General features: G+C 48.6%; 1 protein-coding gene across 3 annotated transcripts in view; it reads right to left on the bottom strand.

The window, feature by feature from the left end:
* The window catches only part of LOC146059411 (interferon-induced GTP-binding protein Mx1-like), a 52,323-nt gene that overhangs the window by 21,093 nt on the left and 11,470 nt on the right, over window positions 1-19,760 (bottom strand). The window contains exons 1-6 of one of the 3 annotated variants that reach the window (XM_083171614.1): window positions 12,491-12,631; window positions 10,497-12,023; window positions 10,225-10,369; window positions 6,326-6,387; window positions 5,517-5,667; window positions 3,258-3,412 (exon numbers count right to left, since the gene is read on the bottom strand). In XM_083171614.1, the coding sequence (XP_083027740.1) occupies window positions 3,258-3,401 (144 nt within the window). In that variant the 5' untranslated portion in view covers window positions 3,402-3,412; window positions 5,517-5,667; window positions 6,326-6,387; ... (1 more) ...; window positions 10,497-12,023; window positions 12,491-12,631. Of the gene's footprint in view, window positions 1-3,257; window positions 3,413-5,516; window positions 5,668-6,325; window positions 6,388-10,224; window positions 10,370-10,496; window positions 12,024-12,490; window positions 12,632-16,548; window positions 16,687-19,760 lie in introns of those variants that run through there. The other 2 variants (XM_083171615.1, XM_083171613.1) reach the window with 2 other exon arrangements.

Raw genomic sequence — 19,760 nt, 5'->3', positions numbered from 1 at the left:
AATGCTGCAATAACCATCTCACTCATTCAGAAAGTGTTTTTGTATACTTTAAAAAGCAGGACACTCAATTCACAGAAGTCGACATGTGTCAACTTTTTCACTGTAACACAAACATACAATTTTTTTATTAGGAAAAAAGACACATAAACCACATCTAAGAGCAACAAGGATGCTTTTGGACTCAATTTCTACTTGCACTGTGGCGTACGCTCCAGGGCTATTTTTCAGCAGGCTCCAGCAGGAACTGAGGCCCTTATTCTAGTTCACTCTTTCTGACAAAATATTTCTTAGATGGACAAAACCATGTGCACTGCAGGTGAGGCAGGTGTTACTTGTGCAGAGATAATTAGATTTGGGTGGGGTTTTACACCTGCCTCACCTGCAGTGCACATGGTACGCTCAGATATACGGAAGGTGTCGGTGTGAAAACGGACGAGATCCGTCCGTGCACTTTGGCGTACGCTCTGATGTACGCCAGGTATCGGTGGCTAAGAGGGAGATCCGTCCGTGTACGGTGGCGTACGCTCAAGTGTACGCCACTCCCCATTTTCAGTGTTTGTGACCGTCCGTGTGCGGCTGTTCTGTGGGCGGACATTCGCTCACCGCGAGCGTACGGGAAAAGTACGGTGAAACGGACCGTACGTACGTTTCACCGACCGAACCAGAATAAGGCCCATTATGTGTTAGGTGCTTTACTGCAACTATGAAGCATTATATGTAAGGGGGTGCTACTACCATGTATAAGGGGCACTTTTATTGCTACTGTATATGGCTTTATGTGTAAGAGGCTCTACCACTGCTGTGTGGCATTATGGGAAAGGGGCAATACTACTGCTGTGTGGCATTAAGTGTTGCTACTGCAGTGTGGAAATAAGTGTAAGGGGCACTACTATTACTGTGTGGCATTATGTGTAAGGGGCACTGCTACTAATGACTTAATATGCAAGGGAAATTAATACAATTGTGGGCATTACACGTAAGCAACAATGCATTACAACTGTGCCACAGCTGGGGGGGATGGGGGGGAAGGGGACACCTGGCCGAGCAACTGGAGCCGGACAGCGCTGAAGTTGAGTTTAGCCATCAGCTCAGCGGCGCTGCCCAGTACTAAGCAGCGGCAATCCCGACAATTTTCCGGGCTTGCTTGTCTGGGCACTGAAACATAGCCCGGAAAATTCTCGGGATTACCACTGAAGGGGTTAATGTGTGAGTGACTATACTACTCTGTGGATAAATTGTGCAAGAAGCACAACTACTGTGCGGCATACCATGCAATGGGTACTACTATTGTATGGCTTACCATGCAAGGGGCACTACTGCTGTGTGGTGTACTATGCAAGGAGCACTACAATTATTTATTTTATTATTTATTTACAGTTTTTTATATAGCGCAGCAGATTCAATTGTAAACAGAGATAAAACAACTGGGTAACAACAGACAGACTTTGAGGTAGGAGGGCCCTGCTGCAAGCTTACAATCTATAGTGACATAGGAAGGAAACACAAGGACAGGCACCAGTAATAGTATAGCAGGCCCACCAAATTACAGGTCCAGAAGGGAAGCTAAATAATACATAAGTGCCTCAGAGGGTTATGCGTGTAGAACTTAAATATGATAGGCTTGCCTGAAGAGGTGAGTTTTCAGGGAACGCTTGAAAGTTTGGAGGCTAGTGGAGAGTCTTATTGTGCGTGGAAGGGCATTCCATAGGATGGGAGCAGCCCGATGAAAGTTCTGTAATAGTGAACGGGAGCTAGTGATCCGTGCAGGAGAGAGACGCAGATCTTGTGCGGAGCGCAGTGGGAGATATTTTGAGATAAGTATAGAGTTATAAGCTGGTGCAGAATGGTTAATAGCTTTATATGCTAGCAGAAGGGTTTTATATTGAATACGGTAAAACACAGGTAACCAATGGAGGGACTGGCAGAGCGGATCAGCAGACGATGAGCATCTTGCAAGGAAGATCAGCCTAGAAGCAGCATTTTTAATGGATTGCAGTGGCGAGAGTCTGTTCTTGGGAAGACCAGTTAGGAGACTATGGCAATAATCAATGCGGAATATAATGAGTGCATGGATAAGAGATTTAGTAGTGTCTTGAGTGAGATAGGGTCGTATTTTAGATATGTTTTTAAATGCATGTAACATGATTTAATGACAGATTGAATGTGGGGAACAAAGGACAGTTCAGAGTCGAGGGTGACCCCTAGGCAACAAGCTTGAGGGATAGGGTGGATTGTCGAGTTGTCAACAGTGATGGAGATGTCAGGATGGTAACTGTTCCCAGTTGGTGGGAATATAAGTAATTCCATTTTGGAAATATTGAGTTTGAGGTGGCGAGAAGACATTCAGAGACTTGGTCCAAAACCACTGGTGACAACTCTGGGGTTGATAGATTTGAGTATCATCCACATATAAATTATACTGAAATCCGAAAGAGCTGATTAGTTTGCCAAGAGAGGATGTATAGATTGAGAAAAGCAGAGGACCTAAGACTGAGCCTTGCGGAACTCCGACTGACAGAGGTAGTGAAGAGGAAGTAGAGTCAGAAAAGTGAACAATGAAAGAGCGATCAGATAGGTAAGATGAGAACCACTAAAGGGCTGTATCATTAAGACCTAGGGAGTGTAGAGTTAGTAAGAGAAGAGAATGATCAACAGTGTCAAACACAGCAGAAAGATCTAGGAGAATAAGTAGTGAGTAATGGCCTTTAGACTTGGCAGTTACCAGATCATTCACCACTTTAGTCAGTACTGTCTCAGTGGAGTGTTGGAACCGGAAGCCTGACTGATGCGGGTCTAATAGGTTGTGAGAGGTAAGAAAGTGTGTGAGGCGAGAGTAGACAAGTCTCTCCAGTAGTTTGGAGAGGCATGGGAGCTGAGAGATAGGACGATAGTTAGAGAGAGAGAGTTAGGGTCAGAATTGTGTTTTTTCAGAATGGGAGTAATCACTGCATGTTTGAGCAAAGAAGGAAAAGTTCCAGCAGCAAGAGAGAGATTTCAGATTTTAGATAAGGTGTGACATACCATGCAGGGCATTACTACTATGTGTGTGGCTCACAAGGATGGTACACCTGGATAGGATATGCCCATTGCAGTGATAACACACCCCTTTTCAGGGAGCATGCGGGCCTTCAGTGTACACAACTGTTCTTATCAATACTAACCCCCCCCCATCATGGTGCGCCCTCATGGTACAGAGTACAGACTGCATCTGCTTCAACGTTTTCCAGAGAGACCTCTTCCAGAGTCGCACATCTCACCTTGACTCCAATGTCCTTTGGTTGGTCTCCAACAGCCACTCTTGCAATTCCGGGGAGATCAATGAGCGTCAGGTCAGGAACCTCTGGAGAGATCACCTCAAGGCTTATAAGATCATGACTGATCCCCAAACCTGGACCGGCCATTGCATCCTGAGCTGCAAATGAGATTGGGGAATGACATTAGTAAAAGGTCTGGTGGAAACACTCCCTTAGGAGGAGTAATGCCCATATAATGGCATGTGTGCTGGTCACCAGTGGCGTAACTACTGTAAGGCAGCCCCAGCAACCGCTTGGGGGAGCAAGCAGCAGTGGGGTCTGTGTGGGCGCCAGCACCCGCTGGACGCACTGACATGCTGCTGCCTGCCGCTGCCCACTGACTGAGTACTGGAGGCGAGTCAACCACAGTGCGGGTGCGGCCATGGCAGAGATGACAAATTCCCCCACTGATTCTATTAACTGTACACAGAGCCGGCTATTGGCTACTGTGTACAGGATGGGCGGGCGGATGGGCGTGCTAGGGCGGCCTGGGATACGTCGGAGTCAAGGGAAGCAGCAGTGTCTGCTGGTCTCTCTGCCTCTCTCCTGCTTCAGCTTCTCCGTTATGCGTGTGACGTCATCACGTCACACGCTGGAGAGGAGCCTGGGGGGTGCACAAACTTTTGGGCAGGGGGGAGCAAAATTTATAGTTACGCCACTGCTGGCCACACCCTGGGTAACAGAGGTACCACCGCCGGGTCATGACAAATGGTGTAACGGGATTGGAGGCCTTGAAGAGGATCCCGCTTTGGTTGACAAGATTGGTTAGCCATTGTGACACAGGTATCACTTTCCGGTCTTCTTTATATATGTCTTTTAGGGGTACATTTGTTGAACACACTTTCAGCACATCCCCATGCAATGTAAGTATACCCTAAGTGGATTCTGAGGGGGGAATTTAATAGAATGAGAGATTCAGAAAGTGAGAGATTTGGTAAGAAATCTCCAGGTTTTTTTTAAGTGGCAATCATTTACACTGCAAAACCAGTTTGATTTTGCAGTGTAAATGATTGTCGCTCTAAAAAAATAATGGAGATTTCTTACCAAATCTCTCACTTTCTGAATCTTTCATCCTATTAAATTTCACCCACTGGGTGACATTTATTAGAGATCGATGTTGGGTTTTTGGCGATTTTTATCGCAAAAACGGCCGTTTTTTCATTTTTTTCCCAAATCGACTACTTAATGGGTGGCGATTTGCGGCATACATCGCACTTTTTGCCGCGAAATCGCACTTTCTGAAAGTGCGATTTTTTTTAACTCCGGAATTCGCATCCAGATGTTTTCCCCATTGAAAAAGATACAATTCGCATTTTTAATGAGATGCGAATTTGGAAATCGCCCAAAAAAAATGGTCTAAAGTTTAAAAAAAAATAGACCTGATCCTGACTGGCGATTTTGTCAGAAACATGGTGATTTTGTCAGAACCATGCCCAGATCATTGTGATCTGTGTATGGTTCTTTGGTAAAATATGTGTAAAAGTAATAAAAAAAATTGGCGTGAGGTCCCCCCTCCTGTACATAACCAGCCCCGGGCTCATTGAGCCGGACCTGGTTCCAAAAATACGGGGGACAAAAAGCGTAGGGGTCCCCGTATTTCTGAAACCAGCCCCGGACTCTTGGACCGGTCCTGGTTCCAAAAATACGGGGGACAAAAAATCTGGGGGTCCCCCATATTTTGAAACCAGCACCGGGCTCCAACAGCCTGCAGTGTCATGCCACAGCCGGGGGACACTTTTTACACAAGGTCCCCCGGCTGTACCATGAGCACCGTGGCTGGTCAGCCTTGGACAGGGTACCTGGAGGAGTGGGGACCCCCCCAATAAAGGGGTCCCCCCCCCCAGGTGTGATAGCCTACCCTAGTTACCAGAATTCATGTATTATAATAGTTTGTGTATAAATAGGAGACTTGGCATGGTGTATAAATAAGAGACTTGGCATGGTGGTTACTGTGCTGGGTACAGGGACTGGGGCACTGTTGGAGGTGCCTCGGCATCATGCTGATAGGCTGCGCGAGCATGATTGTAATTCACCGTGCAGGACAAATAAAGCTGGCTGGAGCGCGCTGTTAGGGAAGGACAACCGCTGCGCACGGGACCAAAGGGTTAAAAAGCAGGACGGTAACGGCTGTGGCGCAGTCGTTCCTGGAGTGAGAAAAGGGAGAGGAGCTGCGGCCGGGATACCCTGAAGTTAGGAGAGAAACCGGCAGACATTATTATTTACCTGGGCGTCGATGTCGTGGTGTAGCCTTCGGTGACCGCAGCGGGATCCGTCATCACGTATATCGCCGCCGGGAGAGCCAGAAGGAGCGAGAGTCCGGGCGTGTGGATTTCGGCTGCGTCATCAAGGAGGTCGGGCCTAGCGGTGTCACGGCCTATGAAGAAGACGGGGGAGTGGTGAGTGAATACCTACACCCGCCCCGCTAACCTTTGCCGGCATACGCAGTGGTCACCTCCCTGTCACTCAAAGAGACGGCATTAGGGGAAGGGCGAAACCCGACCAATAGGGTCAGGGGAGGCCTGAGGAAAGGAAATATCCCTGTATAAGCCGCACCTAGGATATAGACTATAGCTACCCATCCACAGCAGTGAAAAGCATAGGGCTAAACCCGATGGGGAAACATCAGGGGACGCCCTCTACTGGTTAATAGCGAGTCTACAGAATTGCTGTAAATCTGCAAGTACCAGCCAGAGTGATAGTATTAAAGTAGTGAATCAGTCAGCAAAAGGGTTAAACCCGGCGCGGTGCCAGGGGAAGCCCAGAACTGCCTTTCCATCAGCAGCTAGGCTGGATATTGGTACAGTCAGCACCCAAGCAGCGGATATTAGACTCTGTATCAGAAAGGAACTGTTAGCAGCAGCTCAGGTCAGAAAGGTTTCATCTTAAGGAACTTCCTCACTCAGTAGACTTTTCTAGACTTTTGTGGGACATATAGAATAGTAAGACTGCCGGGAAAGGGTGTTATTCATAGGGATCCGGGCCCCTCCCACAGTTATATATCTAAGGTACTTTGTATCCATTGTTAGTATTACCTTGTAGCAGAATAGGGCTGCTGTGTTCAGTAAGCCAGTTCTTCATACCCTTTCGGTAGCACCTGTAATAGAATAAGTTAGTTGAGTAAAGTTAGTTACACATACTTACCTACATTATTGCGCAATAATATTACAGTAGGTCGCAGCATGCTGTAGCAGTAAGGTTATTGTAGTAATGTCATAAAATTGTTAATTGTATTAAGTAATCACTCAGGTAAGGTTAAGAGATAGCGGCCGCTAAGGAGCAAGTGGAGATCTAGAGGAGCAGTACACGTTCCGGCATAATAAAATCCTGAGTGTGTTTGTCATGTTAATCTGAGTATTGTGGGCCTGCGTGCCATTGGAGGACTACTTGAGACCACCTGTGGTCTGGTGAACCCTGTCAATAAATTTTAATATATTGATTGCGTCTGAACGTTCTTGTAACCCGAAGAAGACAAATCCAAGTAAGTTGAACAGAATACCGTATCTCGGATTCCGAAACCCACATTGTGACATTTGGCGTCATCCGAACAGGATTAAGACAAAGCGTCAACTATGTCTTCGGAAGAACAAAATGAAGTGTTGGAGAATCCAGGGGAAGGAGTGTCCTCGAGTGTGCAGACGGAGGGCACAGAAACGGGTTCGAACCCGATAACGCTACCTTATTATTTCGGAGCCCCATGGCTTCCCATGTACTCGGGGGAAGAAAAAGACGGCGATGGAAGTGTGTTTAAGGCGTTTAGAAAGAGAATTCGTTCAATGTTCAAGTTGTACAAACCAGGGAGTGAACAACAGATAGAAATATTGTTGGGGCAATTAAAAGGAGCAGCTGCAAGAGAGGTGGCTTCGTGGCCATCCAGACAAAAGCAGACGGCGGATCAAATCTTTCAAAAATTAGCTACAATATTCGACACCAGTACCCTGCCGGAGCGAAAAAGTAGATTTTATAGTAGGAAACAGAAGGCCGGAGAGACGCTCCGGGATTTCGCACTCGGTCTACAAGAAGCCTTACGGGACATTGAGGGAGAGAGTTACGTAGAGGGGAGACCGGAAGATGACGACACTTTAATTACTCAATTTATGGAGGGAGCGTATCACGAAGGCATCAAGATCCAATTAAAAATGCTCAAACTGCAGAATGGACCCAAGACCTTCGAGGAGTTTAAAGAAGTAGCTATTAAAGTTTTGGGCAAGGTCAAAACCAAGGAGGTAACCTTTGCAGAATGCAGCAGTTATACTGAGGGAAATAGTGGTGAAATGGAGGGAATGATGCCAGGAGAAGAGGGCCAATTAAGACCAGCTATTACGCAAGGGGTACAGACACCCGCTGCAGAGGTCAACTTTACTTTAAAGGGACAAGTAGAAGATTTAGCCCTCAGTGTGAATCAAATTAAAAGGGATTTACAGAGACTGGCGCAAAGAAATTCCTCGCCCCCTGGTGGTCATGGACGAAGAATGCCCGATAGGCAGGGACGAAACGAATGGCGGGATAGCTCGTCGGGAAGAGGACGCCGCTCCACGGACAGATTCGACCCACAGGGACGTCCGATCTGTCGGAGATGTGGGCAGTGTGGGCACGTCGAGAGGTTCTGCAGGAGTGAGCCGGCGTTAAACCAGAGACCCCCGAGGACGGAGACCGACCCTCGGGGGAACTAGGGAATCAAGGTCCGGCACCAGAAGAATGGTCTCCACAATATATTGGGAACTGCCCTGTTATCACCATTACGATTGAGGGGCAAGATGTACCTGCTCTCCTTGACACTGGGTCACCCGTTACCACCATTCAACAGGGACTGTTTAATTGTTACTGGGTTTCCAAAGGACCCCTGTTAGCCCCTCCGGCTTGGTTAAAATTGCTGGCCAGCAACGGGCAAGACATTACGTGTGTAGGCTATTGTGAACTGGACCTACAAGTAGGCCAAGCAAAGATGCCCAACCAAGGTTGCTTGATTACCAACGTTGAGGACCCCCTGGTGCCCGCCGTCATTGTGGGTATGAACATTCTAAAATACTGCCCTGAGGAGCTGATTACCGCCCTAAAAATTGAAGTGACTAATAACTCCCCTATGGTCCAAAGTGCTTTATGCAAAACCATCAAGGTTATCCAAGGCCAACAGCAACTGATGCATACGGAAGGGTCTGTGGGGAGAGTAAAGGTGGCAGATCGACAGTCCATTGAAGTGGCCCCGAATTCAGAGATTATTGTATGGGGAAGAACCAAATGTGGTATGCTGGGAAAGCCATATGACGCCGTGGTAGAACCATACGTACATCGAGTCCGAAAAGACCTTTTAATAGCTCGTGCGTTGGTTACTGTTCAAAATGGCCGAGTCCCCCTCCGGGTGATGAATCCCCATGAGTATCCCATCACGTTATATCGGAACCAGGTCCTAGCTACTTTAGTATGGGTCCCCATTCTGAATGACCGTTGCACCATTGAAGAGGCGGAGGGTGCGGCCCAAACTGAGCGGAGTGAGGAAAAACTGGCTGAGAAGGAAGAGTGGTGGACCGAAATAAAGATCGGTGAGGATAATACTCCCGAGGAGTTAAAAGCCGGAGTACTTCGAGTGGTGCAGGACAATGCCGAGACCTTTAGTCAAGGAACCCTGGATATTGGAAGAGTCTCTCGGATTCAACACCGAATTGTAACTGGGGACGCCCATCCTATCAAACAACGGTACCGGCCGCTGGCACCTAGCCTATACCAACCGGTACGCGATATGCTAGAGGAAATGGAGGCGGCTGGCGTAGTAAGGAAGAGCTATAGCCCGTGGGCCTCCCCCATCGTGCTGGTTAGAAAGAAAGACGGCACACTCAGATTCTGTGTGGATTACAGGCGATTAAACCAAGTGACCCACCGGGATGCTTATCCTCTCCCAAGGATAGAAGAGTCCCTCACTGCTTTACGCCAGGCTACCTACTTCTCCACTCTCGACCTCACCAGTGGATACTGGCAGATACAAGTCGATCCGGCAGACCAGGAGAAGACTGCTTTCACTACCCCGATGGGCTTGTACGAGTGGGAGAGAATGCCCTTCGGATTGACAAACGCCCCAGCTACGTTTCAGCGTGCCATGGAGCATTGCCTGGGCGATAAAAACTTCCATATTGTTCTCCTGTACCTGGATGACATAATTGTTTATTCGCAAACTTATCACGGGCATTTGGAACACTTAAATGAAGTTTTCCAAAGACTAGCAGCATACGGACTCAAAGTCAAACCCTCGAAATGCCACCTCCTGAAGACTCAGGTAAAATACCTCGGACACATTGTGGGGTCAGAAGGAGTATTTCCCGATCCAGAAAAAACATTGGCGGTAAGGGATTGGCCTACCCCGACGAATGTGACCGAGATCCGGAAATTCTTAGGTTTTGTCGGGTACTATAGACGTTTTATTAAGAATTTCGCCCAACTCGCAACCCCGTTGCATGAGACCCTTCGAGGGATTTCTAAATCAAATTTGAAGAAAAATATACCTATCAGCTGGACGGAGAGTCAGCAACACTCCTTTGAAATTCTGAAACAGTCTCTGATTCAGGCCCCTATACTGGCCTACCCAGATTACGATTGTCCTTTCGTATTGTATACAGATGCCAGTTATCAAGGTTTGGGGGCGGTACTTTCCCAGAACCAACAAGGAACTGAACGAGTTATCGCTTATGCCAGCCGAAGCTTGCGGAAATCGGAACGTAATGACTCAAATTACAGCTCATTTAAGTTAGAATTTCTGGCACTGGTGTGGGCTATCACGGAACGATTCAAACATTACCTACTAGGACACCCGTTCGTAGCCTATACGGACAATAATCCGTTAGCTCATTTGGAAACCGCACAATTAGGGGCCCTTGAACAAAGGTGGGCGTCTAGGTTGTCGAACTTTACCTTTCAAATCAAATACCGGAGCGGAAAAACCAACCTTAACGCCGATGCCTTGTCCCGGCGACCAGATATGGCGGAATGTGCGGAAGAAGCGGATGATTGGGAGGAGGTGGAGATGCCGGCCTTCCAGGCCATGTTCGCCAGGCGGTCTGATCAGGCCAAAGATCGACTGGGGTCTGCTACTAAGATCAGTCAAACCACCCAGCAGTTGGTAGACCAGGAACCAGAAAGCAAATGGAGACAGATTCAGTCAGAAGACTCCATTTTGACCAGTTTAAAAAACTTGTTAGTAGCTGATAAGATACTTACCAAGGAAGAACGGGCACAAGCTCCACCGGAATTAGTTAAGCTACTCCGACAGAAATCAAAGCTACGAATACAGAAAGGATTGTTAGTACGCTGCAGTACCAACCCACAGACTCACGGCCCAATCACACAAATTGTAGTACCTCGAAGCCAGCGACAGGAGCTTTTACAAGCGTATCATAACAAGTCGGGACACTTCGGGGTGCAGAGAACGCAGACCTTTTTGAAAAGACATTTTTACTGGATAGGAATGTTGGCTGATATTGAGGAATGGTGCTCTCGATGTAGTAACTGTGCCATGAAAACACCACCCACGTCCCAGCAACGGGCTCCCTTACATTCTATTGTGACCACGCGACCCTTGGAGTTGGTAACGATGGATCATGTTAAACTAGAAACCAGCAGTTCCGGTCATCAATATGCACTCACTATAGTTGACCACTTTTCGAAATTCATGGTCGCTTCGCCAGTTAAAGACGTATCCGCCCGTGTTGCTGCGGAAACCTTATGGAAAATGTTCATACGACCGTACGGGTTCCCTGACCGCATTCTCACGGATCAGGGTTCCGCTTTTGAATCCGGACTTTTTCAAGAACTTTGTAACTTATACCAGTGCAAGAAACTGAGGACCACTACTTACCATCCTCAATGTAACGGACTCTGTGAACGAGCTAATCAGACTCTCATTCGTATGCTCCGAGCACTTCCGTCAACTGACCGAAATGGATGGCCTGCTGTACTGCCAGAACTTATGTACTTGTACAATAACTCCGTTCACAGTTCCACCGGGTATACTCCCTTCTATCTCATGTTCGGAAGGGAAGGGAGATTACCAGCCGACCTGCAAGTAGAGCTCCCTGAGGGCGTGATGACTGAGGAAATGGGTCAAAGCCCTTGGGTACGAGAACATCAGGAGAGATTACAAGTGGCTTATCGGGCCGTACGGGACAATATGAAGCAGGCTCAACAGCGACAAACGGAGCAATATAATGCCGACGCTAAAGCGGAACCCTTACAAGTAGGGGATTTTGTCTGGAGAAAAAAGAATCGCAGACAGCACAAATTGGAACCCTTCTGGGAGAGGGAGCCGTACCGAGTGGTTAGCATTCCCTTTCCAGAAGTGGATACTTACGAAATATCCCGACCCGGACAACCCGGTATCTGGATGGTTCATCGCAGTCAACTAAAGAAGTATTATGGGTGTCTGAATCCGCTGGGAGCCATACCCTCAACTGCGACAAGTACCGAGGAACCGGCAACAACCAGGGCGGATGCCCTACAGCAACCATGGGCCATGTTCGATCATCTGATGATGTTATTTTGGCCTATGCGAAGTGGAGCTTACCCATCTAAGGATTCCAATGTGACCCCGTTAGTTAGCGGAGTGGAAGATGGTGTTTTGGCTCGAACAGCTGAGAAGGGTACAATGGACACGAGAGCATCAAGTCTAGAGGCTGGCCCAAAAGGGGGGCCTGAACTCCGCCGCTCCGAAAGAAGCACTCAGGGAGTTGTACCTGTCAGGTACCGAGACTAAAAGAAAACAAAAATTGTTACCGTCTCCTTAAAGTGTAAAGTGTATCATCTTACATGAGGACATGTTCAGTTTAAGAGGGGAAGAATGTGATAGCCTACCCTAGTTACCAGAATTCATGTATTATAATAGTTTGTGTATAAATAGGAGACTTGGCATGGTGTATAAATAAGAGACTTGGCATGGTGGTTACTGTGCTGGGTACAGGGACTGGGGCACTGTTGGAGGTGCCTCGGCATCATGCTGATAGGCTGCGCGAGCATGATTGTAATTCACCGTGCAGGACAAATAAAGCTGGCTGGAGCGCGCTGTTAGGGAAGGACAACCGCTGCGCACGGGACCAAAGGGTTAAAAAGCAGGACGGTAACGGCTGTGGCGCAGTCGTTCCTGGAGTGAGAAAAGGGAGAGGAGCTGCGGCCGGGATACCCTGAAGTTAGGAGAGAAACCGGCAGACATTATTACTTACCTGGGCGTCGATGTCGTGGTGTAGCCTTCGGTGACCGCAGCGGGATCCGTCATCACGTATATCGCCGCCGGGAGAGCCAGAAGGAGCGAGAGTCCGGGCGTGTGGATTTCGGCTGCGTCATCAAGGAGGTCGGGCCTAGCGGTGTCACGGCCTATGAAGAAGACGGGGGAGTGGTGAGTGAATACCTACACCCGCCCCGCTAACCTTTGCCGGCATACGCAGTGGTCACCTCCCTGTCACTCAAAGAGACGGCATTAGGGGAAGGGCGAAACCCGACCAATAGGGTCAGGGGAGGCCTGAGGAAAGGAAATATCCCTGTATAAGCCGCACCTAGGATATAGACTATAGCTACCCATCCACAGCAGTGAAAAGCATAGGGCTAAACCCGATGGGGAAACATCAGGGGACGCCCTCTACTGGTTAATAGCGAGTCTACAGAATTGCTGTAAATCTGCAAGTACCAGCCAGAGTGATAGTATTAAAGTAGTGAATCAGTCAGCAAAAGGGTTAAACCCGGCGCGGTGCCAGGGGAAGCCCAGAACTGCCTTTCCATCAGCAGCTAGGCTGGATATTGGTACAGTCAGCACCCAAGCAGCGGATATTAGACTCTGTATCAGAAAGGAACTGTTAGCAGCAGCTCAGGTCAGAAAGGTTTCATCTTAAGGAACTTCCTCACTCAGTAGACTTTTCTAGACTTTTGTGGGACATATAGAATAGTAAGACTGCCGGGAAAGGGTGTTATTCATAGGGATCCGGGCCCCTCCCACAGTTATATATCTAAGGTACTTTGTATCCATTGTTAGTATTACCTTGTAGCAGAATAGGGCTGCTGTGTTCAGTAAGCCAGTTCTTCATACCCTTTCGGTAGCACCTGTAATAGAATAAGTTAGTTGAGTAAAGTTAGTTACACATACTTACCTACATTATTGCGCAATAATATTACAGTAGGTCGCAGCATGCTGTAGCAGTAAGGTTATTGTAGTAATGTCATAAAATTGTTAATTGTATTAAGTAATCACTCAGGTAAGGTTAAGAGATAGCGGCCGCTAAGGAGCAAGTGGAGATCTAGAGGAGCAGTACACGTTCCGGCATAATAAAATCCTGAGTGTGTTTGTCATGTTAATCTGAGTATTGTGGGCCTGCGTGCCATTGGAGGACTACTTGAGACCACCTGTGGTCTGGTGAACCCTGTCAATAAATTTTAATATATTGATTGCGTCTGAACGTTCTTGTAACCCGAAGAAGACAAATCCAAGTAAGTTGAACAGAATACCGTATCTCGGATTCCGAAACCCACATTGTGACACAGGCTTCACCCGTCCAGGGCTGAAGCCCGGGGCTGTCACCGGCGTCCCTGGCCATTGGACGCCGGCCTGGTTAAATTCACATTCCTAACATTGCTTAATACAGGAGAACTACAAGTGCCAGCAGACCTCCCCCGCATGCTGGGACTTGGAGAACCACAAGTCCCAGCATGCGGGGCATTAATGGGCCCGCTGGGACTTGCAGTCCACCTGTAAAAAGAATGTTAAAATAAAGCACACACACTGAAAAGTAAAACTTTATTACATACACACACATCCACACACCTCACTTTTACACCGCTATACATACCGATCCAGTGCTGGTCTCTCTGCAGTAGAGCCGGACAGCCCGCACTGACAGCGGGCTGAACCGGCTTTCTCCGATGCAGCTAACAGCTTCTGTCGCGTTGTTCCAGCGCAACAGAGGCTGAGAGCGTCTCCGGCTTATGTGTCTCCATGGAGACGCATAGCTCAGCCAATCAGGGCTGAGCTATGCGTCTCCATGGAGACGCATCGCCCAATCACGCTCTCAGCCTGTGTCGCGCTGGGACAGCGCGACAGAAGCTGTTAGCTGCATCGGAGAAAGCCGGTTCAGCCCGCTGTCAGTGCGGGCTGTCCGGCTCTGCTGCAGAGAGACCAGCGCTGGATCCTGGATCGGTATGTATAGCGGTGTAAAAGTGAGGTGTGTGGATGTGTGTGTATGTAATAAAGTTTTACTTTTCAGTGTGTGTGCTTTATTTTAACATTCTTTTTACAGGTGGACTACAAGGGGGGACCTCACGCCAATTTATTTATTTTTTTTTATCACAAAATCGCAGATTTTAACAAATTCGCACCTTTTCATGACTAAAAAAATCGCACTATTCATCCCGAAAATCGCCCTTCATCGCACTTTCTCGCACTTTTCATGCCGGAATACACACCTCATTAAATATGCGAATTCTGGAAAAAAATGCGATTTTAAAAAACGGCGATACAGGGCGATTTGAGCAAAAATCGCATTTTCGGAAAAACGGTCAACACAATAAATCTCGCCCTATGTGTTCCGCTGCAGATATGGGAGATAGCTTATATCACACAGATAATATCCAGTAGATGCATATATCACCCATATAATATCTGGTAGGTGTTATATCACTCAGATAATATCCGAGAGGTGCATATATCACCCAGATAATATCCGGGAGGTGCTTATATCACCCAGATAATATCCGGGAGGTGCTTATATCACCCAGATAATATCCGGGAGGTGCTTATATCACCCAGATAATATCCGGGAGGTGCTTATATCACTCAGATAATATCCGGGAGGTGCTTATATCACCCAGATAATATCCGGGAGGTGCTTATATCACCCAGATAATATCTGGTAGGTGTTTATATCACCCAGATAATATCCGGGAGGTGCTTATATCACTCAGATAATATCCAGGAGGTGCTTATATCACCCAGATAATATCCAGGAGGTGCTTATATCACCCAGATAATATCCGGGAGGTGCTTATATCACCCAGATAATATCCGGGAGGTGCTTATATCACCCAGATAATATCCGGGAGGTGCTTATATCACCCAGATAATATCCGGGAAGTGCTTATATCACTCAGATAATATCCGGGAGGTGCTTATATCACTCAGATAATATCCGGGAGGTGCTTATATCACCCAGATAATATCCGGGAGGTGCTTATATTACTCAGATAATATCCGGGAGGTGCTTATATCACTCAGATAATATCCGGGAGGTGCTTATATCACCCAGATAATATCCGGGAGGTGCTTATATCACCCAGATAATATCCGGGAGGTGCTTATATCACTCAGATAATATCCGGGAGGTGCTTATATCACTCAGATAATATCCGGGAGGTGCTTATATCACCCAGATAATATCCGGGAGGTGCTTATATCACCCAGATAATATCCGGGAAGTGTTTATATCACCCAGATAATATCCGGGAGGTGCATATATCACCCAGATAATATCTGGTAGGTGTTTATATCACCCAGATAATATCTGGTAGGTGTTTATATCACCCAGATAATATCTGGTAGGTGTTTATATCACCCAGATAATATCCGGGAGGTGCATATATCACCCAGATAATATCTGGTAGGTGCATATATCACCCAGATAATATCTGGTAGGTGTTTATATCACCCAGATAATATCTGGTAGGTGTTTATATCACTCAGATAATATCTGGGAGGTGCTTATATCACCCAGATAATATCCGGGAGGTGCTTATATCACCCAGATAATATCTGGTAGGTGTTTATATCACTCAGATAATATCTGGTAGGTGTTTATATCACTCAGATAATATCTGGGAGGTGCTTATATCACCCAGATAATCTCCGGGAGGTGCTTATATCACCCAGATAATATCCAGGAGGTGCATATATCACCCAGATAATATCCGGGAGGTGCTTATATCACCCAGATAATATCTGGTAGGTGTTTATATCACTCAGATAATATCTGGGAGGTGCTTATATCATGCAGATAATATCCGGGAGGTGCTGATATCACCCAGATAATATCCAGTAGATGCATATATCACTCAGATAATATCTGGGAGGTGCTTATATCACTCAGATAATATCCGGGAGGTGCTTATATCACCCAGATAATATCCAGTAGATGCATATATCACTCAGATAATATCCAGGAGGTGCTTATATCACCCAGATAATATCCGGGAGGTGCTGATATCACCCAGATAATATCCGGGAGGTGCTTGTATTACTCACCCTTCTTGATTTCCTCCTCCACCTCCATGGGGTTCTCCAGCTCCTGGATAACTTCCAAGTAGCTGATTTTTCCCTTCCATCCTGAACCGTTTTTACTTTTCACCAGCTTAAGCTCCAGGGGACACCGGGTGACGATACCTGAGAGAGAAAGAGAGGGTCAAGAACCATAAAGCCTAATACGTGATAACGTGATTGAGAGGTGGGTGGAGGTGCTGCGTAACACCTCCTACATGTGTTGCTGATCCGAGCGGTGTCCTAGGACGCACTATCGTATCATCGATGATGTCATTGGCTGGCTGTTTTGCAGGAGCTACCGAGAGGCCAGGAAATCTCCATCCTCTGTCGTGTATATGTCGTCAGATGTCAGCTCGTATGTACAAAATATAGCGTCAGCAACGATACGGCCTTGTCCGCGCTGCGCGCCCATACAATACGTCTTCCCTAGCAGTCGAGGCTGTGCACGCAATTGCGTATGGGCTTACAATGGCGCTGGTGGGCGTCACATTTTATTTCTGGGTGGCATCCCCACTTGCTAAGATTAGCAGCTCCGTAACCGAGAAAATCTGTCATGAATTAGGCCCTTAGATCCATAATATCATTTCTCACTTTCAGGCCCTCTGCTGATGGTGGGGATCTGCGTTAATGCGCATGTGCAGACCCCCGCTGCGAGCATTTTTACTCACCGGGGTGCTCGCAAAGTGATTGACAGGCAGGAGGGGTTCTGGGGTGGACATCTGGCATTTCATGGGTGTGCCCACAAAGAGGTTGGCGTGCCCATAGAAACACTGGTCGCACCCATACAAGTATGCAGGTGTTCCCCTGCCTGCTCGGGGCTGATGTCACATGACGTCAGCCGCCCGTCACCAATGTGAAGAAAACCATGCAGCCGAAAAGTAAGCCCTGGGCTTCCCTTCTGGCTACCTGTAAGTCCTGGGCTTCCCTTCTGGCTACCTGTAAGTCCTGGCCTTCCCTTCTGGCTACCTGTAAGTCCTGGGCTTCCCTTCTGGCTACCTGTAAGTCCTGGCCTTCCCTTCTGGCTACCTGTAAGTCCTGGGCTTCCCTTCTGGCTACCTGTAAGTCCTGGCCTTCCCTTCTCGCTACCTGTAAGTCCTGGCCTTCCCTTCTGGCTACCTGTAAGTCCTGGGCTTCCCTTCTGGCTACCAGTAAGTCCTGGGCTTCCCTTCTGGCTACCTGTAAGTCCTGGCCTTCCCTTCTCGCTACCTGTAAGTCCTGGCCTTCCCTTCTGGCTACCTGTAAGTCCTGGGCTTCCCTTCTGGCTACCAGTAAGTCCTGGGCTTCCCTTCTGGCTACCTGTACGTCCTGGGCTTCCCTTCTGGCTACCTGTAAGTCCTGGCCTTCCCTTCTGCCTACCTGTAAGTCCTGGGCTTCCCTTCTGGCAACCTGTAAGTCCTGGGCTTCCATTCTGCCTATCTGTAAGTCCTGGGCTTCCCTTCTGGCTACCTGTAAGTCCTGGGCTTCCCTTCTGGCTACCTGTAAGTCCTGGGCTTCCCTTCTGGCTACATGTAAGTCCTGGGCTTCCCTTCTGCCTACCTGTAAGTCCTGGGCTTCCCTTCTGGCTACCTGTAAGTCCTGGGCTTCCCTTCTGGCTACCTGTAAGTCCTGGGCTTCCCTTCTGGCTACCTGTAAGTCCTGGGCTTCCCTTCTAGCTACCTGTAAGTCCTGGGCTTCCCTTCTGGCTACCTGTAAGTCCTGGGCTTCCCTTCTGGCTACCTGTAAGTCCTGGCCTTCCCTTCTGGCTACCTGTAAGTCCTGGGCTTCCCTTCTGGCTACCTGTAAGTCCTGGCCTTCCCTTCTGGCTACCTGTAAGTCCTGGGCTTCCCTTCTGGCTACCTGTAAGTCCTGGCCTTCCCTTCTGGCTACCTGTAAGTCCTGGGCTTCCCTTCTGGCTACCTGTAAGTCCTGGCCTTCCCTTCTCGCTACCTGTAAGTCCTGGCCTTCCCTTCTGGCTACCTGTAAGTCCTGGGCTTCCCTTCTGGCTACCAGTAAGTCCTGGGCTTCCCTTCTGGCTACCTGTACGTCCTGGGCTTCCCTTCTGGCTACCTGTAAGTCCTGGCCTTCCCTTCTGCCTACCTGTAAGTCCTGGGCTTCCCTTCTGGCAACCTGTAAGTCCTGGGCTTCCATTCTGCCTATCTGTAAGTCCTGGGCTTCCCTTCTGGCTACCTGTAAGTCCTGGGCTTCCCTTCTGGCTACCTGTAAGTCCTGGGCTTCCCTTCTGGCTACATGTAAGTCCTGGGCTTCCCTTCTGCCTACCTGTAAGTCCTGGGCTTCCCTTCTGGCTACCTGTAAGTCCTGGGCTTCCCTTCTGGCTACCTGTAAGTCCTGGGCTTCCCTTCTGGCTACCTGTAAGTCCTGGGCTTCCCTTCTAGCTACCTGTAAGTCCTGGGCTTCCCTTCTGGCTACCTGTAAGTCCTGGGCTTCCCTTCTGGCTACCTGTAAGTCATGGGCTTCCCTTCTGGCTACCTGTAAGTACTGGGCTTCCCTTCTGGCTACCTGTAAGTCCTGGGCTTCCCTTCTGGCTACCTGTAAGTCCTGGGCTTCCCTTCTGGCTACCTGTAAGTCCTGGGCTTCCCTTCTGGCTACCTGTAAGTCCTGGGCTTCCCTTCTGGCTACCTGTAAGTACTGGGCTTCCCTTCTGGCTACCTGTAAGTCCTGGGCTTCCCTTCTGGCTACCTGTAAGTCCTGGGCTTCCCTTCTGGCTACCTGTAAGTCCTGGGCTTCCCTTCTGGCTACCTGTAAGTCCTGGATACAGTGCCGTCTTTCCCATTGGGCACGATGGGCAGTTGCCCGGGGGCCCTAGGACCTAGGGGCCCCCGGCCCAGCCCAATGGGAAAGATGGTGGCCGGGGTCCGGGAATCCGCTCACCCTCGCTGGGGGATCCGGGCAGGGGGATCAGGGCGGTGGCGGTAGCTAGAAGCCTGATTCGGCGAAGCTCTATTTGCCGGCGGGGCGGGAAGCGCTGTTGCATTTGAATAGACTGACCGGACGCTGATTGGCTGAATTCAGAAAATCAGCATCCGGCCAGTCTTTGAAAAGGCAACAGCGCTTCCCACCCCGCCGGCAAATAGCGCTTCACCTCCTAGCTAGCAGTGAATTTAATTTCGGGGGTCCGTGTGCCGGGGTTCTGATCACCCTCACTGGGTGATCCGGCAGGGGGATCAGGGCATCGGTGGCGGTAGCTAGGAGCCCGAAGC

The sequence above is a fragment of the Crinia signifera genome, chromosome 2, assembly GCF_055691185.1.
Source record: "Crinia signifera chromosome 2, ASM5569118v1, whole genome shotgun sequence".
Taxonomy (NCBI): Eukaryota; Metazoa; Chordata; class Amphibia; order Anura; family Myobatrachidae; genus Crinia; species Crinia signifera.
This window is presented reverse-complemented; position numbering and strand designations above follow the sequence as displayed.